Source organism: Anomaloglossus baeobatrachus, chromosome 3, assembly GCF_048569485.1.
Source record: "Anomaloglossus baeobatrachus isolate aAnoBae1 chromosome 3, aAnoBae1.hap1, whole genome shotgun sequence".
NCBI lineage: Eukaryota > Metazoa > Chordata > Amphibia > Anura > Aromobatidae > Anomaloglossus > Anomaloglossus baeobatrachus.
In genome coordinates, this window is record NC_134355.1 from 219,350,739 (window position 1) to 219,377,896 (window position 27,158).

The 27,158-nt window shown below is 42.1% G+C and overlaps 1 protein-coding gene across 9 annotated transcripts in view; it reads right to left on the reverse strand.

The window, feature by feature from the left end:
* Positions 1-27,158, reverse strand: part of CEP170 (centrosomal protein 170) — a 974,470-nt gene that overhangs the window by 239,173 nt on the left and 708,139 nt on the right. For all 9 annotated transcript variants that reach the window (XM_075339727.1, XM_075339731.1, XM_075339735.1 and 6 more), the window contains one exon: positions 22,169-22,333. In XM_075339727.1, coding sequence (XP_075195842.1) covers positions 22,169-22,333 — 165 coding nt within the window. The remainder of the gene's footprint in view (positions 1-22,168; positions 22,334-27,158) is intronic.

Genomic DNA, 27,158 nt, shown 5'->3' on the forward strand with positions numbered 1-27,158 from the left:
CTGGCCCATTTTTGGAGTTTTGTGTGAAATGATCAATGATTTGATTTTTGTTTCATTCTTTTTTGTAAGCAAAATAAATGAAGATAATAATACCAAAGAATTTGTGATTGCAATCATTTTCAAGAAGAAACTGAGTATTATCTGACAGAATTGCAGGGGTGCCAATACTTTTGGCCAGTAGACGTGTGTGCATCTATATCTTTCTACATATACTTGTATTCGTGTTTAGAATATATATATATATTTTGTGATGTTGCACCTTGCAACCTGGGGGTATTCACTCAGCATGCGTGCTTCAGGTAGACACGGGAGGCATTTCCTTCAACTCAGGCTGCTTTATTCAACGTGCATAAAGCCGATTGCCAATACTGCATATAACATGGCATTACAAGCAGGAGACAGGCATGTTCTCAAACACCAGGTCTCCAGGGTCAGTCCAGTGATAAAAGTCTCAACATAGCCTTCTCAGACAGCAGGTTTCCACACCTCCACCCACAGATAAACCTGGCTACTTCCTAAATCTAGAGCAGGGCCATGGGTGTGTCCGGAGGTCTGACTTTTACCCCTGGGACCACACCCCAAGGTGGAGATATGGTGAACAGCCGTCCCACCCATCTCTTCAGCCGGACATAACAAACCCGCCCCAGGTAACCCATGTTAACCCTCTCAGCACAGTAACAGTGATCATATCACAATATATACATATATATATATATATATATATATATATATACATATATACATACATATTTACAGTGCCTACAAGTAGTCTTCAACACCCTGCAGATTTAGCAGGTTTGATAAGATGCAGATAAGTTAGAGCCTGCAAACTTCAAACAAGAGCAGGATTTATTAACAGATGCATAAATCTTACAAACCAACAAGTTATGTTGCTCAGTTAAATTTTAATAAATTTTCAACATAAAAGTGAGGGTCAATTATTATTCAACCCCTAGGTTTAATATTTTGTGGCATAACCCTTGTTTGCAATTACAGCTAATAATCGTCTTTTATAAGACCTGATCAGGCCGGCACAGGTCTCTGGAGTTATCTTGGCCCACTCCTCCATGAAGATCTTCTCCAAGTTATCTAGGTTCTTTGGGTGTCTCATGTGGACTTTAATCTTGAGCTCCTTCCACAAGTTTTCAATTGGGTTAAGGTCAGGAGACTGACTAGGCCACTGCAACACCTTGATTTTTTTCCCTCTTGAACCAGGCCTTGGTTTTCTTGGCTGTGTGCTTTGGGTCGTTGTCTTGTTGGAAGATGAAATGACGACCCATCTTAAGATCCTTGATGGAGGAGCGGAGGTTCTTGGCCAAAATCTCCAGGTAGGCCGTGCTATACATCTTCCCATGGATGCGGACCAGATGGCCAGGCCCCTTGGCTGAGAAACAGCCCCACAGCATGATGCTGCCACCACCATGCTTGACTGTAGGGATGGTATTCTTGGGGTCAAATGCAGTGCCATCCAGTCTCCAAACGTCACGTGTGTGGTTGGCACCAAAGATCTCGATCTTGGTCTCATCAGACCAAAGAACCTTGAACCAGTCTGTCTCAGAGTCCTCCAAGTGATCATGAGCAAACTGTAGACGAGCCTTGACATGACGCTTTGAAAGTAAAGGTACCTTACGGGCTCGTCTGGAACGGAGACCATTGCGGTGGAGTACGTTACTTATGGTATTGACTGAAACCAATGTCCCCACTGCCATGAGATCTTCCCGGAGCTCCTTCCTTGTTGTCCTTGGGTTAGCCTTGACTCTTCGGACAAGCCTGGCCTCGGCACGGGTGGAAACTTTCAAAGGCTGTCCAGGCCGTGGAAGGCTAACAGTAGTTCCATAAGCCTTCCACTTCCGGATGATGCTCCCAACAGTGGAGACAGGTAGGCCCAACTCCTTGGAAAGGGTTTTGTACCCCTTGCCAGCCTTGTGACCCTCCACGATCTTGTCTCTGATGGCCTTGGAATGCTCATTTGTCTTTCCCATGTTGACCAAGTATGAGTGCTGTTCACAAGTTGGGGAGGGTCTTAATTAGTCAGAAAAGGCTGGAAAAAGAGATAATTAATCCAAACATGTGAAGCTCATTGTTCTTTGTGCCTGAAATACTTCTTAATACTTTAGGGGAACCAAACAGAATTCTTGTGGCTTGAGGGGTTGAATAATAAATGACCCTCTGAATAAACTTTTCACAATTTAAAAAAAAAAAAAAATTAAAAAAGAAATAACATTCTTTTTTGCTGCAGTGCATTTCACACTTCCAGGCTGATCTACAGTCCAAATGTCACAATGCCAAGTTAATTCTGAATGTGTAAACCTGCTAAATCTGCAGGGGGTTGAATACTACTTGTAGGCACTGTATATATATATGTGTGTGTATTTTACATGATGGGTTGTAAGAATATTTTAATAGCCCCTCATACTACATAATTCCACCTGCTTTGGAGGTATAAGTGGCCCCCTCACCTTTTGTGCCCCGCTGCGGCTGCACAGATTGCACCAATGGTATGTGATCCCTGATATACACACAATTTGTTTTTTCCTTATACATGCATACATACATACATACTGTATAATATCTATTTTTCACAAATATATTTAATTTTTAATAATTTAATTTCATGTCAGATATGTCTATACTGTCACTTGTGTAATGATATATATATATATATATATATATATATAAATGTGTGTGTGTGTGTGTGTGTGTGTGTGTATATGACATACTTGTGATTCCTCACAACGGAATGGTTGCCGCTTCTCTAGGTCTTTCTCCTGATGTAAGCGATTTTTTTATAACTGCAGAGTAAAGTGGCTGCTGATTCATCATAGGGTTCGCATAACATAACACTGACATGTTCACCGGGAGTGACAGTACCAACACTGCTGGAAGTATGCTAATCACATATTTGAGGTCACAGGACCTCACATTCACAGTATATGATGTCAGTATTCACACGTCTGCAGGATGAGGACATAAATACCATGATGGGCCCAAAAGGAAGACATAAATACCAAGAAGAGGACATATATACACCAGGAAGATATTATACAGATGGCCAGTATGTGTGGGTGATATTATACATAGTGGCAGTGTGGAAGATATAATGCGAACTTGCGTCCGAACACCGAACTCGGGCTTTACAGTTATGGTACGGGGCGGGTTAGGGTCTGTAAAATAAAGAATAAAAAACATTGTCATTATACTGACAGGTTCAGTAACGCATTCTGCAGATTCTGTCTCCCTGGCTCTTCTGCTTCCGATCATTGCTATGCCCCCGGTATGCACAACTGCCTAAAGGACCTTCCATGACAACATAGCCATGTGACCGGTCTGGTGTGAATGTTGCACAGACATTGGCTTACAGACTGGTCACATGACTATGACATCATCAAAGGTCCTGTTAACTGATTTTTCTCTTTGTAGGTATATATATATATATATATATATATATATATATATATATATATATATATATATGATTTTCCATGAACAAGTATAGAAGGAGCTTTTGCCATCATAGGGTTAAAACATGGGAGGTTTGATTTTAATCCCTTTCCTTCACTTTTTCCTTTCCTCCCCTTTTTCTATATTTTGGCAGTCTAGCCTTTAGTTTGATAGACCATGTAGAAGGCGCTTGTACGCCGAAACGCGTAGTCCTAGCAGGCTACCACTCCTAATCTCTTTCCTTCACCGCCCAGAAGTGTGGCTCCAATTTTATGGAAGTTTTTCAAAATAAAGATTTGCAAATGCAAAAAAATTTTTAATATATATCTGCATCCTCAAATTTGTCCGCTGGAATTATAAAGTTTTTTCATACCACAAAAAGTAACATATAAACATGTGCACAGTACTTTGGGGAATATACAAACCCCATAGACATATACAGTGTGGTAAATGCAACACTGATATCATATTATATACAGATATCCACAATGTCACATGCAAAAGGGAGAGAAACACCAAGTAGCAAAATTTACAAAATCATGCACCATTGCACACAAACACAGGTATTAATACATAAGGATTCAGGATGGACGAATGAATTATAGAAAAAGCGGCTAGACATGGTTTGCCTGTGGGTTGATGAAATTTCAATATCCGATCATGGTAAAAAGTGCGCCAGTAAAAACTGTGAAAAAATATTAAAATATTAATTAATAAAAAATAAAATTATGTGTGAATAAAAACACACTAGGTGCAAAACAGGGTAAAATGCAAAGGAGACCAGCCATCAGAGAGAGAGATACCGTCTACAGGAATGATGCAAAGCTCAAGCTCTCGATCAAGCCCATAAGGGACATTGTGCCCAATCTTACAATCCAACGTGTCTCTCGTTGGGAAAGTATCTTTTTAACATCCCCTCCACGAATCCCCATATGGATGACATTGATTCCTATAAATTTCAGAGATCGTGGGTCGCAATTATGGAATCGCTTGAAATGAGCCGGCAAAGTTTTTAATTTGGTAATGTCTTTTTCTACCTTAGCCGCCTCAATATCTCTAATATAAAAACTTGTGAACAAGAAGGGGTATTTATCATGTTTTTTTAAGTAAAACTACTGTACCACAGTTGTGAAAAAGTATACAGTTTTTATTATTACAAAAAATGCAAAGAGAGAGAAAAAGGTCCCAGGGACCTCATGTAATCACAGTAATTGTGCTATACATACCACAGCTAGGTCCTTTAGGTGCCAATTTACCCACCACTGTATGATTTTTTTTTTTTCTTCTGAGATTATTCTGGTGGTGTTACATACTGGTGTACTCAGGCCCTGATTTGGACCTTATCCTGTTGGTTACTGTTTAATGTATGGACATTCCATCACTCCACTAGCCCAGGGGGTATACTATTGATATCTTTTGGTTACTTATATGCCCCCCCCCCCCCCGGGATATAGTAATACTACTTTCTTACCAGTTTTAGTTAAGGGGTAGCCTGTCTCCCTCCCTGGGACCTTTTTCTCTCTCTGTCTCATCTAATTGGATTTTAACTATGTATGTCTAACTACTAACTGTCATCACATGTGATTTTTGATATTTGCACTTTTTGTAATAATAAAAACTGTATACTTTTTCACAACTGTGGTACAGTAGTTTTACTTAAAAAAACATGATAAATACCCCTTCTTGTTCACAAGTTTTTGTATGTATTCTATGGGATCTATGTATATTACAACAAATATGAAGTCCGCTCTACTTGGTCTCTGTTTTTCTAATATCCCTAATATGTTCCCGTATCCGGGTGCGGAACTCCCGGAATGTCAGTCCAATATATATCTTGTTACAGGCACATGTTGCATGATAAATGACATTTTTTTGCCACAAGATATATAGTGATCCACCACAAATTCCTTTTCGTCTCTCGAACCCCTAAATACCCCTGTCCTACGTACATTAGAACATGCCATACAATGGCGGCAGGGGTAACATCCCTTAATGGGACGAGTAGCAGCAACTGCACATGTGCGAGCATTCACATTTTCATTGGCTAAAAGCATACCATGTGATCGTGTGGGTTGTTCACAAAAGGTCCTGTTCGTGTATCATTGCTGCCACTCTTACCTCGCCTGGTTGATAAAGCTACCCACGAAACGCGCGTCCTTTGGCTTAGAGTGAATCCCCTCCACCTCTGGGTACTGGTATACATACGACTGTTACTTGATTTGTTATATATGTGCTGCTAAAACTCTTGTCTGATCCTCTAGGATATGCATAGCACTTTATATGGGACAATGTGCAATGTTTATGTAAACCCCCTGTTTCTGTGGTAATAGTAATTGTATTGCACATGACACTTTATTCCCTGTATCCTTTGTGGACATGTACATCCTTGTAGCAATAATGTGATTTAATTACCTATATACTGAATACCTGGATACCCTTTTTGATCCCTGCTCTCCATATGCAATTTATGAGTGTTATAATATGGTATTTGCCAGCTAATAAAATATTTATTGTTATCCCTTAAACCACAATTCTCCGTTTTTTGTTGAACTAAAATATGCTAGCAGCAATGCACTGAACAATAATAGCAACAAAGGAGTCACATATTGGAATAGCAGATAGTAGCAGACAATACAAAAGACAGTGTCAGATTCAAGCTGCTTACCATACAATAAGAAATATGTGTAGACCAGTGGGGGGACGATTTGCAAAAAAAAACAAAACAAAACACACATGAAGGACTCCCAGACTATGAGAAATAAGATTCTCTGGTCTGATGAGAAGAAGATAGAACTTTTTGGTACTAATTGTGTAGTGTGTGGAGACAATCAGGCACTGCTCATCACCTGCCCTCCCCACAGTGAAACATGGTGGTGGCAGCATTATGCTATGGGGGTGTTTTTCAGCTGCATTGACAGGACGACTGGTTGCATCTGAAGGACAGATGAATGCGGCCAAGTACAAAGATATCTTGGAAGAAAACTTCTTTTAGAGTACTTTTGACCTCAGACTTGGTCGAACGTTCACCTTCCAACAAGACAATGACCGTAAGCACACAGCTAAAATAACAAAGGAATAACTTCAGAACAAGTTTGTTACCATTCTTGACTGATCCAGCCAGAGCCCTGACCTAAACTCGATTGAGCATCTCTGGAGAGACCTGAAAATGGCTGTCCACCAACATTCACCATCCAACCTGATGGAACTAGAGAGGATCTGCAAGGAATAATGGCAGAGGATTCCCGAATCCAGGTGTGAATAACTTGTTGCATCATTCCCAAGAAGACTCATGGCTGCACAAGCTCAAAAGGGTGCTTCTACTCAATACTGAGCAAAGGGTCTGAATACTTATGACCATGTAATATTTCAGTTTTTCTTGTTTAATAAATTTGCAAAATTAAAAAAAAACAAAAACGACAACTCACAGATCAAACTACTGATCAAATGTTTTCAATCAGCACAATACCAAAATGCTACAACAGGGTAGATACTACTGAACCAATGCATTCAATCAGAGGAAACAGGTAAACTACTTATACGTCTCTCATACAAAGCATGCATAGTCAATATATATGAATACATGAATGCACAACGTAGGAAAACATATCTCAGCTTTCAGAAAGGAAAGTTAATAAATAAAAGCTGCAATGGAAAAATAAATCCATGCATGACAATAAAGCATATCTTACAACCTCACAGATGGAAGGAGTTAAAAGAGATGCAGACTACTAGACAATCTCTTCTTAACAACTCAAGTGTCCATGATAAAGGAAAAAAACATACATTTACCACCAAGGCTGGTGTCACTCCTTGGATGTCAGCACTGTGTCTCCTGGTAGTCACAACACACAATTCTTCAACATGATTGCTACAGTTTTTGCCATTATGCAAGGGCACATTTGCTGCAGCACATGACATATCAAGTGACCACTGGGACGGAAGTACATTTTTGTTTTAATTTTATAAATACTTTAGCTGTCAAAGGCATTTTCTGCACAGAGAAAAAAGTCAGCACTCTATGTGACTGAAGATTTCTAGTGGTGTCCTGCGGAATCATGACGGTTTAGAATACACACACGGTCACAATTCCATTGAATTGGGTGGTCAGGTGACTGCATGTGTGCGATCTGCATACCTGCAGTTAAGCAGAGTGAAGGCAAATTGCCGTAACATACATAACTGAGGTAGTGATACATCCAGGAAAGGGTTAATGACTAAGGGTGGGGTTTACCTAGGAAAGGTGGTGGGAGCGAGTGAGCAGCAGGATAGATGGGGGCAGGAGTCATATAAGAAAGGGTCCCACGTGAAGGGTCTTCTCTTTGTTCTGGACTCCAAGACTGAACTAAAAGTTGGTATGGATGCCTTGCTGAAGAGTGTTAAGGCTGCTGCTTCGGCCTGTAGTCCAGAATGGATTCAGGCCCAGCTAGAAAAATTGCTGAGGAACGCCTGGGATACAGTAACTGGCCCTTCTGAGCATCAAACCTTAAAGAGGACCTGTCACCACTTTTTCGCCCTATAAGCTGCGGCCACCACCACCAGGCTCTTATATACAGCATTCAAACATGCTGTATATAAGAGCCCAGGCCGGGGGTATAACATAATAAACACTTTATAATACTTACCCAACGGTCGCGCGGTGGGCCTAATGGGCGTCTCCGTTGTCCGGCACCGCCTCTTTTGGCCATCTTTCTCTTTCTTCTCTAGCCGTGGTGCATGACGGGTCCGACGTCATACACTCTCGCCGGCATTCAGGTCCTGAGTAGGCGCACTTTGATCAGCCCTGAGCAGGGCAGAACAAAGTATTGTATTGCGCCTGTGCAGGACCGGCGACTATGTATAACGTAGACGCGTCATGCACCATGGCTTCAGAAAAAGGACGAAGATGGCCGAAAGAGGAGGCACCGCCACCAAACAACGGAGATGCCCATTAGGCCTACCGCGCGACCGTTAGGTAAGTATTATAAAGTGTTTTTTTATATTATACCCCCGGCCTGGGCTCTTATATACAGCATGTTAGAATCTATATATATAATTGCCTTATTCTGTCTGTCTGTCTGTCTTGCTCCAAAATTGTGTCCTTACGGTGACACAAAGCTGATTGGCCGCTGGGCTCGCCATGGCCCCGACCCCCCGCACGGATTGGCCGCTCGCCTCGCCTCCGCTCCCCCCACGGATTGGTCGCTCGCCTCGGCCTGGCCCCGCCCTCCGCATGGATTGGCCACTCGCCCCGGCCCTCCGCACGCATCGCCAGACATAACCTTGCGCTGCTGGGATCGTGACAGAGCCGGTGAACGCTGGTAACCATTATACACATTGGGTAACTAAGGTCCCTTAATTACCCGATGTGTATCATAGTTACCAGTGTACACCGGCTCCGTCACGATCCCAGCAGCGCCAGACATAACCTTGCGCTGCTGGGATCTTGACGGAGCCGGTGAACGCTGGTAACCATTATACACATCGGGTAACTAAGGTCCCTTAGTTACCCGATGTGTATCATAGTTACCAGTGTACACCGGCTCCGTCACGATCCCAGCAGCGCCAGACATAACCTTGCGATGCTGGGATCTTGACGGAGCCGGTGAGCGCTGGTAACCATTATACACATCGGGTAACTAAGGTCCCTTAGTTACCCGATGTGTATCATAGTTACCAGCGTACACCGGCTCCCGGTACACATGTGCAGGGAGCCGGCATTATACTCCTCTCCCCCCAGGACTACTCCTCCTATTATAGTCCTCCTATTATACTCCTCTCTGAGTATAATAGGAGAACTATTATAGCATGGGGGATGGAGCACGATGGGGTGCGCAGCATGGGGGATGTGGCACGATGGGGGGTGCGCAGCATGGGGGATGGAGCTCGATGGGGAGTGCGCAGCATGGAGGATGGAGCACGATGGGGAGTGCGCAGCATGGGGGATGGAGCACGATGGGGGTGCGCAGCATCGGGGATGGAGCACGATGGGGAATGCGCAGCATAGGGGATGGAGCACGATGGGGGGTGGGCAGCATGGGGGATGGAGCACGATGGGGGGTGCGCAGCATGGGGGATGGGGCACGATGGGGGGTGCGCAGCATGGGGGATGGAGCACGATGGGAGGTGCACACCTCCCCCCCCCACACGCACACACAACACACCACACACACACACTGGGAACCACAAACACCGCCATGCACAGACACCCACACACACAGACAACGCCGCACACACACAACACCCAACACACAAACACCGCGGCATACATAAATATACGCACATACCGCACAACACACACATTGCACAAAACATACCTCCCCCCAAAACACACCACACCCACACAAACTGCGCAACACACACACACAACGCTACAGACACATAGCGCTCCACAAACAACGCAACACACGCAACACACATACAACACCGCTCTCACCCCCCGCCACACCCAGACAACACCCAGAACATGTACAGCGCCCTACACAAACACTTGGTAACTACACACAACAACATCTATATATATATATATATATATATATATATATAACAAAAATCATACATGAACTACACAATACGTAAATTCTAGAATACCCGATGCGTAGAATCGGGCCACCTTCTAGTGCTGTATATAAGAGCCCAGTGGTGCTGGCCGCAGCTTATAGGCCAAAAAGGTGGTGACAGGTTCCCTTTAAGAAGATTCAGACCTCCTGAAAGACTTACTTCTGAAATGGCTAGTAGAACTTGCAATAGGATTATAAGTCCCTCTGTAACTCCTAAGAAATGAGCAAAGCGCAGCTCAGCCTCTGATCCATCTTACAGGCCAGGAAGAAAATTACAGTATCAGAAGAACAAGGTACAGAGAAAAGAGACAGACCATCGAAACAGGGAAACACCAAGGAGACCAAGGAGAAAGTCCACTTCTACTGAAGTGCCAGCCAGAGAAGCAGCCAAACAAGCTACAACTCACGTGACGACGGCCCACGACATGCTACAGAATACGGTAACATCCACTAACAGAAGCCATATGAGGAATAAACATCAACGACGTGACATTGTAGTTATGCCTGTGGAAGATGTACTGCCTGTAAGGCATACTAGTATGGCCGCTTCAGGAGAGCAGGATGAATTGTTAGACCTTCCTCAACAAACTTCACAGTAATCCAGAGGACAGCACACTGCCTCCTCCCAGGAAGAGAACCACCATGGGGGGATGGGCTTAGGAGAAACATCTTTTCCGGATCCAGGTTTCTATTACACCACTGGCAGGAATCCAGAAAGACAACAGCGCAAAACGTCTTTAAGCAGACAAAGACATCATCGGCTGCTTCAGAATCTGAGTCAGGCAATAAATCTTCAGCTGCAGCACTCAGAGATTTTAGAAAATCACAATGACTATGACATAGATAACGTCGACTCCCCACTAGAGGGCAGCAGTACGCAGGACTTCAATAATGGAGGGGCTGTACACACTACACCAGCAAGGATTTCCTATACGGCTGGTCAGAGTATGATGCAGCCTGGTATTGGTGAGAACACTTTCTCTCGTCCTGTATCTAGTAGTGATGGGCAGTCCGACTCTTTTTGGTGATCCAGTTCCCATGGCTCACCAAAAAGAGCCGGCTCATTCAGATTGTTCTCGGCTGCTTATTAAATATGTGTTCACCCCAAGTGAACACATATTTAAGATTAAAGTGACACTGCTGAAACCATGCCCACCAGCGGCTATACCCCGCCCACCTACAAGGGAGCAATTAGATCACGGAGTGGGCGGGGTTTAGATGCGGGTGGGTGGAGTTTCAGCGGCGAAAAGAGCTGTTTAGCGAGTTTAGTGGCTCACTTTGGTGATCCGGCACCTGTCGTTCACTGCAGGGAGACGGATCTTAGTGTCGGATCGTTCGCGACCGACACATCACTGGTATCTAGTTTAACAAGACCTGTAATAAGTCCAGTGGGCTCAGTTGCGTGTACAATTCCAGGCAATGTAGGGTGGGATCTTAATTTAGTGGTACAACAATTAGTGTCAAGGGTTAAGGAGGCTTTAAGTCAGTCTAGCTTACCCATAACTTCTTCTCCTATTGCTGCATGGTGTGGAAATGGTTTCCGGACATCGGAGGGGGTCAATCACTCATGTCCTGATTCAGATACACAGGAGGAAGCAGTAATTTCAGAAGGGGTTACTTTTATCTGATGCAGCAAGAGGTGAATTATATGTATGTTTCGAGGGTCCTCTAGGAATTCATTTGAAACAAGAGGTTAGAGAGAAGATTTGGGCCGACGAATATGTGGAAATATTTTTATTATTGCCTCTAGTAAAATATAACTTGGATAAAGTAAGGTTTGAGGAAAGTAAAAGAGAGGAACAAGAAAGGAGACGGTACCGTCTCATCCCTCGAACATTTGCGAATTGGTTACAGGCCTTTGCCATATTTGCAAATGTAATAGGTAAAAAAACCCCGAACATTGTTCTGCTTTATTTTGTTACATGGATTCCATTGGTGAGGAGCACCGTGTGTACGGAGGTATAGCATGGCTTCGCTATGATGAGCAGTTTCGCCAACGAAAGGCTTGTCGCCAAGGGATTTGGTGGGATCACAAAGATATTGGTTTATGGATGTGACTCATGACAGCATCATATGGAGCCCTTTCAGGGCTATGCTGGCGGATCACCAGCAATCAGATTGTTGGCAGCAAACAGAAAAGGTTGCTGCTGGTAGTTCAATGATAGCCAGTGCAGGTTCGGAGACGCATGCAGGTACAAACATAAATGTACCTTCTGTAGTGGAAACCATAGTCTATCAAAATGCTTTAAACAAAATAAAACCCCAACAGCAGAGATTAACCAAAAAGGGGGAAACACCATTTAGACTCTGGGAGATGGTGACTTATCTAAGCAGATACCCAGACAGAAAAATAGCACAATTGTTGTGGGAGGGTTTTTCAGAAGGTTTTAAGATCCCATTTAGTTCAGCCCCATCAACCTATTCTTGTAACCTTGTTTCAGCTTATACAATTTCTCACATTGTCTCCGCAAAACTAAACAAAGAAATTGAATTGGGCCGAATGGCAGGTCCATTCCCCAAAATGCCAATAGAAAACTTAAGAGTTTCTCCATTGGGAGTGGTCCCAAAGAAAGAACCCAATAAGTTTAGGCTGATCCATCATCTGTCCTTCCCTCATGGAAGCTCAGTTAATGATGGAATCGATCACGAACTTTGCACAGTCTCGTATACTTCATTTGATACAGCAATTTCATGGGTTCAGAAGTACGGCAGAGGAGATTTGATGGCAAAAAAAGACATTGAAGCTGCTTTTAGACTCCTACCAGTACATCCAGAAAGCTTTCATCTATTGGGTTGTCAGTGGCAGGGAATGTTTTATGCAGACTCGTGTTTACTAATGGGCTGCTCCATCTCATGCTCCTTGTTTGAAACATTTAGCACATTTTTGGAGTGGGTAGTAAAGATGGAAGCAGGTGTGCGTTCTGTCCTGCATTATTTAGATGATTTCTTATGCATTGGTGCACTAAAGTCATTTGTTTATGCTTCATTATTGACAGCGATTCCATCGGTTTTTAAGTGTTTTGGAGTACCGTTAGCATCAGATAAAACAGAAGGCCCATCTACACTTACGTTTTTAGGAATTTTGACTGACAGTGAGGCCATGGAGTGCAGATTACCAGATGACAAGGTTAGTGATCTGCTGGAGGCAGCCAGAGAAGCTAGCTCTCACCGTAAGATCAGATTAAAGGATCTACAATCGCTGTTAGGAAAAATGAACTTTGCATGTCGCATTATTCCAATGGGTTAAGTTTTTTGTAGGCGTCTAGCTGCAGCTACCTCAGGCATAATCTTTCCACATCACTTTGTGCGGCTGGCTAAAACATTAAAGGACGATCTGGCGGTTTGGGAGCAGTTCTTAATGGAGTTTAATGGGAGGTCATTGTTGATCAGACCACTGGTTTCAAATTTTGACTTAGACGTCCACACTGATGCAGCAGGGTCAACTGGTTTTAGTGCACATTGTTCTGGACAGTGGTGTGCAGATAGGTGGCCAGAGAGTTGCAGAAGAGATGGGTTAACATGAAACTTAGTCCTCCTTGAATTGTTCCCCATAGTGGGTACTTGTGAAATTTGGTGCAATATTTTCAAAAACAGAAAAGTGAAATTTCATTGTGATAACTTGGGAGTTGTAGAAGTCATAAACAAACAATCAGCTTCTTCCCTGCTTGTTGTGGCGTTGCTACGTCATCTAGTGCTGCACTGTTTAAAGTCAAATTGTCAGATTACAGATGTACATGTATGTCCCTGGTGTCTGTAATTCTGTGGCTGATGCTCTGTCTCGTTTTCAGTGGGACAGATTCCATTTGTTAGCCCCGATCGTGGAGGCACATGGCAAGAAGTGTCTGGATTTTCTGTATTCACTGCCAGTAACACAGCATATGACAAATAGAACTGTCTGTAGGTGTAAGCACATGGCAAAGGTACCAGTCAGCATGGAGGAAATGGGATGATTTGTGTGTGCTAATGAGACATGATGCCAGGTCACACGACAATGTTTCCTTGTTATTATTTTACATCAGCAGGGTCTTTGTAGATGGTATTTCATTGTCCAGTATTAATAGTAAAATGTCAGGATTAGCCTTTTGGTTTAAGTTGCATGACTTCACTGATTACATAAAGCATTTTTTAGTTAAGCCGGCCCTAAAGGGTTACAAAAAAAGTTGTAAAAAGACCGAGTGTACTAAGCAGAGTCTGTAGCAGTCATTTTGAAGTGTTATTCTTTAGTTGTGCATTCACACTGGCCTTTTTTGGAGGTTTTAGAATCAGCAAGTTAGTGTCGAGTAGCTCCATCAGAAGTGGGGGTCTACAAGCTGAGGATGTGCATCAATACATGAACAGATTGGAATGTTTTCTGGCCAAAAAAAAGTTGTAAAAAGACCAGAGGAAAACGGCATCCAATTTCTTTCCAGCAGATACTGAGTGTACTAAGCAGAGTCTGTAGCAGTCATTTTGAAGTGTAAAGGCCCTGTCACACACAGAGATAAATCTTTGGCAGATCTGTGGTTGCAGTGAAATCATGGACATATTGTTCCATTTGTACACAGCCACAAACCTGGCACTGATTGTCCACAATTTCACTGCAACCACAGATCTGTCGCAGATTTATCTCTGTGTGTGACAGGGCCTTTACTCTTTAGTTGTGCAATCACACTGGCCTTTTTTGGAGCTTTTAATTTTAGAATCAGCAAGTTAGTGTCGAGTAGCTCCATCAGAAGTGGGGGTCTACAAGCCGAGGACGTGCATCAATACACGGACAGATTGGAATGTTTTCTGGCCAAGTCAAAAACGTATCAAAAGGGTAGAGGAAAATGGATCACATTGTTTCCTTTAAGCGTTTCCAAGGCCTGCCCGGTCACCTGTTTTAGAAACTATGTCTCAAGAAGGCCAAATATCCAGGGTTCATTGCTAATTCATGAGGATTGTAAGTCATTGTCACGATTTCAGTTCACGGCAGTTGTCAAAAAATGCCTGGTAATTTTGGGAGAGTCTCCAAATGTATTCATTTCACATTCATTTAAAATAGGAGCAGCGACACAAGGGCTTAGGGCCTGACATAGTTAAAAAAAATTGGGAGATGGGAATTGAACAGATTTAAGAGCTACATTAGAATGCATTTATTGTAAATGGCATACATGTACAGTTAGGTCCAGAAATATTTGGACAGTGACACAATTTTCGCGAGTTGGGCTCTGCATGCCACCACATTGGATTTGAAATGAAACCTCTACAACAGAATTCAAGTGCAGGTTGTAACGTTTAATTTGAAGGTTTGAACAAAAATATCTGATAGAAATTGTAGGAATTGTACACATTTCTTTACAAACACTCCACATTTTAGGAGGTCAAAAGTAATTGGACAAATAAACCAAACCCAAACAAAATATTCTTATTTTCAATATTTTGTTGCGAATCCTTTGGAGGCAATCACTGCCTTAAGTCTGGAACCCATGGACATCACCAAACGCTGGGTTTCCTCCTTCTTAATGCTTTGCCAGGCCTTTACAGCCGCAGCCTTCAGGTCTTGCGTGTTTGTGAGTCTTTCCGTCTTAAGTCTGGATTTGAGCAAGTGAAATGCATGCTCAATTGGGTTAAGATCTGGTGATTGACTTGGCCATTGCAGAATGTTCCACTTTTTTTGCACTCATGAACTCCTGGGTAGCTTTGACTGTATGCTTGGGGTCATTGTCCATCTGTACTATGAAGCGCCATCCGATCAACTTTGCGGCATTTGGCTGAATCTGGGCTGAAAGTATATCCCGGTACACTTCAGAATTCATCCGGCTACTCTTGTCTGCTGTTATGTCATCAATAAACACAAGTGACCCAGTGCCATTGAAAGCCATGCATGCCCATGCCATCACGTTGCCTCCACCATGTTTTACAGAGGATGTGGTGTGCCTTGGATCATGTGCCGTTCCCTTTCTTCTCCAAACTTTTTTCTTCCCATCATTCTGGTACAGGTTGATCTTTGTCTCATCTGTCCATAGAATACTTTTCCAGAACTGAGCTGGCTTCATGAGGTGTTTTTCAGCAAATTTAACTCTGGCCTGTCTAATTTTGGAATTGATGAATGGTTTGCATCTAGATGTGAACCCTTTGTATTTACTTTCATGGAGTCTTCTCTTTACTGTTGACTTACAGACAGATACACCTACTTCACTGAGAGTGTTCTGGACTTCAGTTGATGTTGGGAACGGGTTCTTCTTCACCAAAGAAAGTATGCGGCGATCATCCACCACTGTTGTCATCCGTGGACGCCCAGGCCTTTTTGAGTTCCCAAGCTCACCAGTCAATTCCTTTTTTCTCAGAATGTACCCGACTGTTGATTTTGCTACTCCAAGCATGTCTGCTATCTCTCTGATGGATTTTTTCTTTTTTTTCAGCCTCGGGATGTTCTGCTTCACCTCAATTGAGAGTTCCTTAGACCGCATGTTGTCTGGTCACAGCAACAGCTTCCAAATGCAAAACCACACACCTGTAATCAACCCCAGACCTTTTAACTACTTCATTGATTACAGGTTAACGAGGGAGATGCCTTCAGAGTTAATTGCAGCCCTTAGAGTCCCTTGTCCAATTACTTTTGGTCCCTTTAAAAAGAGGAGGCTATGCATTACAGAGCTATGATTCCTAAACCCTTTCTCTGATTTGGATGTGAAAACTCTCATATTGCAGCTGGGAGTGTGCACTTTCAGCCCATATTATATATATAATTGTATTTCTGAACATGTTTTTGTAAACAGCTAAAATAACAAAACTTGTGTCACTGTCCAAATATTTCTGGACCTAACTGTATATATACAGTGTCCTACGAAAGTATTCGGCCCCCTTGAAATTTTCAACCTTTTCCCACATTTCAGGCTTCAAACATAAAGATAAAAATGTTAATGTTCTGGTGAAGAATCAACAACAAGTGGGACACAATTGTGAACTTGAACTAAATTTATTGCTTATTTTAAACTTTTATAAAAAATAATAAACTGAAAATTGGGGCGTGCAATATTATTCGGCCCCTTTAGGTTAATACTTTGTAGCGCACCTTTTGCTGCGATTACAGCTGCCTCTTGGCTGCATCTCTGATCAGTCTTCTCCTTGTTTGAGATGACAATTTGGATGGACGGCCGGGTGTTGGTAGATTTGCAGTGGTATGATACTACTTCCATTTCAATATGATCACTTGCACAGTGCTTCTTGGGATGTTTAAAGTTTTGGAAATCTTTTTTTAACCAAATCTGGCTTTAAACTTCTCCTCAACAGTATCATGGACCTGTCTGTTTTGTTCCTTGGTCTTCATGATGCTCTCTGTGCTTCAAACAGAACACTGAGACTATAACAGAGCAGGTGGATTTATACGGAGACTTGATTACACACAGGTGGCTTACATTTATCATCATCAGTCATTTAGGACAACATTGGATCATTCAGAGATCCTCAATGAACTTCTGGAGTGCGTTTGCTGCACTGAAAGTAAAGGGGATGAATAATATTATATTGCAGGCCCCCATTTTCAGTTTATTATTTTTTACAAGTTTAAAATAAGCAATACATTTTGTTCACCTTCACAATTGTGTCCCACTTGTTGTTGGTTCTTCACCATAATATTAAAATTTTTATCTTTATATTTGAAGCCTGAACCGTGGGAAAAGGTTGAAAATTTCAAGGGGGCCGAATACTTTTGCAAGGCACTGTGTGTATATATATGTGTGTGTATAGTTTGTTAATCATATAGTAGTCGTGTCTTCATTTAGGTAATTGTGTAGTAATTGTGTTTTTGTTTTAGCTGAACAGCAATGCCTGGTTTGGATCATGGGACATTCATTTGTTTTTTGGGGGCCTTGTGTGCAGCATCAAGGCCTAATGGCAGACAGTTGGGGTTCCCCAGTTCTTTGGCACAGGTGAGATGGATGGGAAAAAGGGGAATGCAGTGGCATCAGCTGTTAAAAGAAATACAGTATCTTGTAGAGTTTTACCACCCCCCATATGTTTTACTTATCCATTTAGGTGGTAATGACTTAGCAATAAGAGCGTCAAGACATTTGGTTAGGGACATAAAGCTCGATATGTTGAATTTATGGAGGTCTTACCCATGAACAGTGGTGGTTTTGGTCTGATGTAGTAGCTAGCCAAATGTGGAGAACAGCGAGATCAGTGGCCCGTATCAATAATACAAGGATAAAGGTTAATAAAAAAATAACTGGCTTGCAAAGTCTCCTTAAGGAGAATAGTGTTCCCCCGTGGTCCCCACATAGCTTTCTCATGAGCCAGATCAGACACCCCCATACTTTGCACTGACGAGGGGCAAGCACCCCGAAACACCGTGTCTGCAAATTGGGATTCTGATCTGGCTTATATATCCTGAGTCATATTGCAAAGGATTGTTGAAAATCCACTTGTGACTTTTAGGATCGCTACTTCCAATAGGTGGCGCTGTGCTAGAGTTTGTCTCCTTTACTGGAGAGACAATTTGAATATTTCCCAGAGGGGCATTGCAGCTATAAGTCCCCTTACCTGGCAGCCAGACTGGCTTGCAAAGTCTCCTTAAGGAGAATAGTGTTCCCCCGTGGTCCCCACATAGCTTTCTCATGAGCCAGATCAGACACCCCCATACTTTGCACTGACGAGGGGCAAGCACCCCAAAACACCGTGTCTGCAAATTGGGATTCTGATCTGGCTTATATATCCTGAGTCATATTGCAAAGGATTGTTGAAAATCCACTTGTGACTTTTAGGATCGCTACTTCCAATAGGTGGCGCTGTGCTAGAGTTTGTCTCCTTTACTGGAGAGACAATTTGAATATTTCCCAGAGGGGCATTGCAGCTATAAGTCCCCTTACCTGGCAGCCAGACTGGCTTGCAAAGTCTCCTTAAGGAGAATAGTGTTCCCCCGTGGTCCCCACATAGCTTTCTCATGAGCCAGATCAGACACCCCCATACTTTGCACTGACGAGGGGCAAGCACCCCGAAACACCGTGTCTGCAAATTGGGATTCTGATCTGGCTTATATATTCTGAGTCATATTGCAAAGGATTGTTGAAAATCCACTTGTGACTTTTAGGATCGCTACTTCCAATAGGTGGCGCTGTGCTAGAGTTTGTCTCCTTTACTGGAGAGACAATTTGAATATTTCCCAGAGGGGCATTGCAGCTATAAGTCCCCTTACCTGGCAGCCAGACTGGCTTGCAAAGTCTCCTTAAGGAGAATAGTGTTCCCCCGTGGTCCCCACATAGCTTTCTCATGAGCCAGATCAGACACCCCCATACTTTGCACTGACGAGGGGCAAGCACCCCGAAACACCGTGTCTGCAAATTGGGATTCTGATCTGGCTTATATATCCTGAGTCATATTGCAAAGGATTGTTGAAAATCCACTTGTGACTTTTAGGATCGCTACTTCCAATAGGTGGCGCTGTGCTAGAGTTTGTCTCCTTTACTGGAGAGACAATTTGAATATTTCCCAGAGGGGCATTGCAGCTATAAGTCCCCTTACCTGGCAGCCAGACTGGCTTGCAAAGTCTCCTTAAGGAGAATAGTGTTCCCCCGTGGTCCCCACATAGCTTTCTCATGAGCCAGATCAGACACCCCCATACTTTGCACTGACGAGGGGCAAGCACCCCGAAACACCGTGTCTGCAAATTGGGATTCTGATCTGGCTTATATATTCTGAGTCATATTGCAAAGGATTGTTGAAAATCCACTTGTGACTTTTAGGATCGCTACTTCCAATAGGTGGCGCTGTGCTAGAGTTTGTCTCCTTTACTGGAGAGACAATTTGAATATTTCCCAGAGGGGCATTGCAGCTATAAGTCCCCTTACCTGGCAGCCAGACTGGCTTGCAAAGTCTCCTTAAGGAGAATAGTGTTCCCCCGTGGTCCCCACATAGCTTTCTCATGAGCCAGATCAGACACCCCCATACTTTGCACTGACGAGGGGCAAGCACCCCGAAACACCGTGTCTGCAAATTGGGATTCTGATCTGGCTTATATATCCTGAGTCATATTGCAAAGGATTGTTGAAAATCCACTTGTGACTTTTAGGATCGCTACTTCCAATAGGTGGCGCTGTGCTAGAGTTTGTCTCCTTTACTGGAGAGACAATTTAAAAAAATAACAACATTTGTGTTGGAAAATGGAGGATTGGCCATACATCACCAAGTACTGGAAAATACAAAGGAACATTTTTGTAGAGATGATAAGGTTCATCTTACTGACATTGGCCTTGATATATGGATGTTGGGAATACAAGAAGGAGTAGAACAAGCCATTAAGTTGTGGAGGAACTCACTCTTGTAAGGTGTATGGAAATACATGCAGCCGACTGCTCCTATGGGGAGATTGTGCGCTGTGATGTGACACTCGCTGAGGGCAGATCAAAGTATTGTAGTACACATGCGTGGGTCGTCTTTGACCTTTCCTGGCATCTGCGCTTTACAGTACTGCAATCTGCCCACAGCAATGCTAGCTTGGGTGGATGACGTAGGACACATCATCCACATGGGGCTGACAAGGAGGACCGCAATCGTAGCAGAGAGGATGCGCCGGACCTGCGAGCAGTGACGCCCATCGGACCAGACCAGCCCGTGAGTATCATAAAGGTGTTTTTTACATTATACAGAGGTGCCTGGGCTCTTATATACCGCATTCTAGAATACCGTATATAAGAGCATACTGGTGGTTTCCGCAGCTTACAGTAGACAAATATGGTGACAGGTTCCATTTAAGCTATTGCAGGTATGAATTCTATCCTGTGAAAAACTATGTGAAAAAAGGAAGTCTGAATAAGCCCCTAAATGTTGAAAATTGGCATTAAAACACACAAAAGCAGCAAGCATATTGTAAAGGAATGTATTGAGCAGACAGCAGATTGTGTTATGTTGACCGAAAGGGTATGTGACCATGTAGCATATTTGTGGGCAGATTTGTGTATATTTTGGCAGGAAAATCCAGCAAAAAAACCCCAAAAATGTTTTATTGTGTTTTTATGTTTTTTTTGTGAGACCCGGCTCTCTCTTCCAGGAGCGCATGCAGCTCCCAGTAGTTTAACCCCCTGAATGCTGCGATCAAAGCCGTCATAGCGTTCAAAAGGCAAGGAGAGGGATCGCTTAACTCTCCCTAGCGCTCGGTTCCCTATAATGTGATCACCAAGAGCCAATTGCTGCCATGGCAACCCTGGGTCGTCACCATGACGACCCTGGGTTACTGAGCTATGGAGAGCATCGCACACCATGCCAGATGTATGTTGTGTGAAGCAAAATGTCAGTGCTTTGAGTGTAGTACTGACAGATGTAATCCACTGCAGTGGTCAAGCATTGCAGTGGATTATATCCGCAGGAAAAAAAATGCAGAACGACTTGACATGTTGCAGATTTTTTTTCCTGCACCAAAATCTGCAAGGTAAAAATCTGCAACACGTACAAAGCAAGTGAGGATTTTCATAGACTTTGCTGGGTTCCAATATTGATTAAAATCTGCAAGGAAAAATGCATGAAAAAAACACAGCAAAAACACAGCGTGGGCACATGGCCTAGGGCTATGTGCGCACACTGCAGTTTTGATTCTTCAGCAAAAAACGCACCCTCTGGCAGAAAAAAGCACCTCTGGCCAAAAAAACGCATTAAAAACGCATGCGTTTTTTACGTGTTTTCGGTGCTTCTTTTTTTCTACACCTAAAACTGCAGGCAAAAAAAAGCAATATGCACACAGCCTTTCTGAATTCTCATAAACTTTGCTGGGGAAGGAAATGCATGCAGTTTAGGGCAACAAACTCCACTAAAAACGCATCAAACACTGCACTGTGTGCACAGGGCCTTAATTATCTACTACACTGTGTAAGTATTTGGGTTTGTTTATATCGGCCTCATTATACATCAGTTAATTCTACCAAAATGTTTGCGTACTGAATGATTCCTCCACAGTATCAAATCTTTTATTCTGTATGAAATTTGTTTTTAGGCAATCTATTAAACACCAATACAAAGAAAACTATTGGTTATTAACCATTTATATACTGAGTAGGTCGACTATTATATTGACTTAAAAAAGGCCTCTGCTGCTACAAGATGGTTCATTGTTAATTCTCGGACAGTAAACTGTTGCTTCGGGTCACTTAATAATATATTTACAAAGTTATCTAATTTTTCACCATAAACTTTAACATTCAATTTCACTTAGTGTTGAATGGTTATACAGTTGCACTTACTTCATCTCTGCTCCACGTTTTTCTTCTAGTGATAATTGGTGGATCACAGGTTTCCTTAGGCTGAGGCTTTGAATCATTTCCTCGAAAAGCTACCTCTGCTTTAAACAAATTTGAAGGAGGAATCTTCCGAAAGTTTAGGCTTTCATCAAAAACACGATCTACAAGCTAATGAAAAAGATGACAGCAAAGACATTAGATGTATTTTTTTTTTTTTAAATCAATCAAAGCAAGTTGTGAAGTTTGAAGTGGTCAAACAGATTGTGTCAGTATTTCTTTTCTTATGTTAATAGAAAATAATTAACATGCTGTAAATAGCTGCAGATTTTCAGTGTGGTTTCTGCACCAAATATTTGCAGCAATATAATGTTTCCAGTAAAATGATTATAAATTTTAAAACCCCCATCCACGTGGAGTTGATAAAATCAAGCTAGAATTGAGAGCTTGCAGCAAATTGTCTAAACTGCAGCATGTCACTTCTGTGCATTTGCAACAAATTTTATTGCAACGCCAAAGAGGAAATCTATAAAAAACTATGGGAATTTGTCCCGTATTTAAAGGAAAAACCTTCTTGCAAGCTTGCTTCCACATCATATTTGGAAACTGACAACTGTATATAAAAAGTATCTACATTTTGTAATAATAAAACACCATACTTGGTGGCTGTTAATTAATTGGAATTATTAAAAAGTTAACATTGTACATATTTTTTGTTATACTTCTACAAACTGCAATCTGCTGATCTTAAGAGAAGAGAAGTCATGGACAGGTTGTGGTTTTTCATGACCTAACAAACCACTGAGCATTTTTTCAAGCGGTTTAAATACTAGAGGCAGTGTGATGTATGTCACAAAGAAAAGAATATCATAAAAACATGCGGATCCTTGCAATAATAAAACCAGTGAAGACCCAAAATTTGATTGTCATTCAAGGAAAATCACACAAATTAATTCTCAAAGTCTCTATTTCTAGATTTTAATAAAAATACAACCCGCATAAATCACCTATCATGAACAGCAGTCTGCCACTCCCAATCATCAGAACAATTACACAATTGACACACGATAAATGAATGAGGCCGCTGCCGTTTCCACCACTAGGCCAATTATTGGGGCGCTCATAGTGAATGTATACCATGTAGACAACCGGTTATAATGCATGGAATATACAGAGGTTTAAATATACTATCTAAAAAGACACATATGCAGGTTCTCACTATCTGACATGAAATAAGAATAAACCTTTCCCGTTTTAGGTCAATTAGGATTACTAAAATTATTTATATTTGCCAAATGCCAGAATAATGAGAGCGCGAGAAAATGCTATAAGGGATTTTTATTACTTTCTGCAAGGTCAAAAGTTTACATACACTAAGAGTACTATGCCTTTAAACAATATGGGACAGCCCATATGATGATGTCATGTCTTTGGAAGCATTTGATAGGTTTATTGGCAACATATAAGTTAATTAGAGATACCAGTGGATGTATTTTAACGCACACCTGAAACACACTGCTCCTTTGTGTAGCCTCATGAGAAAGTCAAAATAAATCAGCCAAGATCTCAGGAAGAGAATTGTGGACTTGCACAAGTCTGGTTTATCCTTCAGTACAGTTTCCAGATACCCACAGGTCTCTCATTCATCTATACAAACAATTATACAAACAAGATGGGAATGTCCAGCCATCATACCTCTCAGGAAGGAAACGGGTTCTGTGTACCAGAGATGAACGTTCTTTGGGCAGACAAGTGCAAAAGAACAAAAGAAAAAGACCTTCTGAAAATGCTGACTGAAGCTAGTAAGATTGTGTCATTATCTACAGTACAACAAGTGTTATATCAACATGGTTGACAGGCCACTCTGCCAGGAAGACTCCATTAATCCAAATGAAAGGCCACCACAAAGTCCTGAATTCAATCCTATTTAAAATTTATGGGCAAAGCTGACAGGCAGGTACGACCAAGGCAACCTGCAAGCATGGCTCAGTTACACCAGTTCTGTCAGGAGGAATGAGACCAAATTCCTACCAACTAATGTGAGAATCTTGTGGAAAGATATCCAAAAACCTTTGACCCAATTCATACAGTTTAAGGTCAATGGTAACAAATACTAATAAAAAATGTATGTAAACCTCTGACTTTGCAGAAAGTAATAAAAATGCCTTAAAACATTAACTTTCATTATTCTGGCTTTTGGCAAATATAAATAATTTTGGTAATCCTAATTTACCTAAAACAGGAAAAATTCATGCTGATTTCATGTCAGATAGTGAGAAAAACATGCAAAAGTGTCTTTTTGTATAGTGTTTGTAAACTTCTGCTTTCAACTGTACCTCAATACAGTCACTGCCAAGTTCCACAATAACACAAGAAAAACTACTAGCTGCCACCAACAATCGTTTTACAAGTCACTTGGACACCTGATCCAGCTAGCATACGGCTTCGGAGATGTGGTTTATAGAGCAAGAGGGAGAAAGCTATTGCATCTTATATGTTAAATCCCTTAAGGATTGAGCAATATTTCAGTTTTGCACTTTCAGTTTTTTCTCCCCTCATTCCAACAGGCATGACGTTTTATTTTTCTTTCAACATAGCCGTGTGAGGACTTGTTTTTTGCGGTACGAGTTGTACTTTTTAATGACACCATCCAATTTATAAAATGTAGTGGTAAGTGGAGGAAAAAACCCAACTGTGCCAAAATAGCAAGAAAAAAAAATGTAATTCTGCAATTGTTTTTGTACAGCATTTATTTTACCATAAAATTGCCCTGGCAGTATGATTATCAAGGTCAGTATGATTATGTAGATACCAAACATGTATAGTTTCTGTTTTAAGGATCTGTGTGCACTGAGAAATGTGCTTTTCTTAAGAAAAAGCCGCACCCTCTGGCAGAATTCCACACCCGCAGCAAAAAGCGCGGTAAAAACGCACCCTGAATCCGCATACGGTTTTACTGCGGTTTGGTTGCGGTTTTTCCGTGGGTTGGTCCCTGCTGTTTTTTACCATTATCTATGGCAAAAACGCAGGTACCTGTGGAAAAGAAGTGACATGCTACTTCTTTTTTTTTGCTGTAGAAAAGCTGCAGCAAAACCTATAGGGAAAAAAAACGCAGTGTGCGCACAGCATTTTGGTTTTCCCATAGATTTTGCTGGGGAAGGACTGCAGAAAGGTTATCAACAAAAATCACACCTTTTCTGCAGCAAAAACCACGGCAAATAACGCAATGTGCACACAGGGCCTAAGGGATGAAAAACAAATTCAGCTGTAATGTTTGAAAGTTTTGGGATATGAAGCTATTTGAGGTCTTGTTTTTTGTACCCCAGGCTGATGGTTTTAATGACATTATTTTTGGGTATATACGATCTTTTGACCACCTGTTATCACTTGTCTATTGTTGCGGCAGCCGCAAAAAAAACTGCAATTCTGGCGTTTTCATTTTTTTCTCATTACACAGTTTACTGATCAGATAACCTTATTTTATATTTTTATAGTTCAGACTCTTACAAACGCAGCATTGCTAAATATGTGTGTATTTTATTTCTCAATTTTTAATGTGGTAAAAGAGAGGTGATTTAAACTTTTACATATTTGTTTTTTTTAAAACTTTTTTCTACTTTGTACTGCATATTACTATAATGTTCAAAGAGGTTTGGCATAGGGGCATGATAACCATTATTTGGCAGTGGCATAATGTATTCTTGAGTATTAGCATTATGATAAATATATGACGGCTGAATCATATTCTGTCCTGCACCCCCTTTACTCCTTGCCCATTTTCACCTTTAGGCTATGTGCGCACTTTCCGTTTCCACCTGCTTTTTAGGTCCGTTTTGAACTGCAGCGTTTTCATGCCAAAATGCATGAGTTTTGATTTTCCAGCAAAGTCTATGGAAAATGTGGATTTCTTGCCTGCACTTTGCGTTTCCAAACGCAGCATTTAATTTGCATATTTTGTGGCAAAAACCATGCGTTCAAAGAAGCAGCATGTCAATTGTTTTTGATATTTTGGCTCCGTCCTACACCCATTGAAATCAATGATTTGTAGAAAATCGCTGCCAAAATGTGAAGCAGTGTGCTTGCATTGCATTATTATTGCGATCCACATGTTTTTTTTAACATAACAAAGGCAGGTCTTTTGTCTTTCTCTCTCGGTCGGTCGGTCTCTCTCTATGTCTCTATCTCGCTCTGTCCATGTCAGTTTCTACCCCCCCCCTTTCTCATACTCACCGATCCACGATAACCGGCACGGCGCTGCACGGCGTTCATACTGTGGCGGCTTCTTCTCTTTTGAAAAAGCCGGCCGCTCATTAATCCATCACGTATTCCCTGCTTTCCCCGCCCACCGGCGCCTATGATTGGTTGCAGTCAGACACGCCCCCACGCTGAGTGACAGCTGTCTCACTGCAACCAATCACATCCACTGGTGGGCGTGTCTATATCGAGCAGTTAAAAAAATAAATAAATAAAAAAAACGACGTGCGGTCCCCCACCCCATTTGGATACCAGCCAGGGTAAAGCCATACGGCTGGAGGCTGTTTTTTCAGGATGGGAAGCTCTAAGTTATGGGGAGCTCCTCAGCCTAACAATGTCAGCCAGCAGCCGCCAGGAATTCCCGCATTAATTAAATGCGAAAGTCCCGGGATTTTACCGGCTCATCCCGACTTGCCGTGGTGCGGTGGCAAACGGGGTAATAAGGAGTTAATGGCAGCAGCCCATAGCTGCCACTAAGTCCTAGGTTAATCATGGCAGGCGTCTCCCCGAGATACCTTCCATGATGAACCTGTAAGTTAAAGTAAATAAACACACACATCCAAAAAATTCTTTATTTGGAATGAAAGACAAAAAAAACTCTCTTTCACCACTTTATTAATCCCTCAAAAACACCTCCATGTCTAACGTAATCCACGCAAGGTCCCACGACGCTTTCAGCTCTGCTACATCGGAAGCTGACAGGAGTGGCAATAGAACACCACCGCTCCTGTGAGCGCCATGC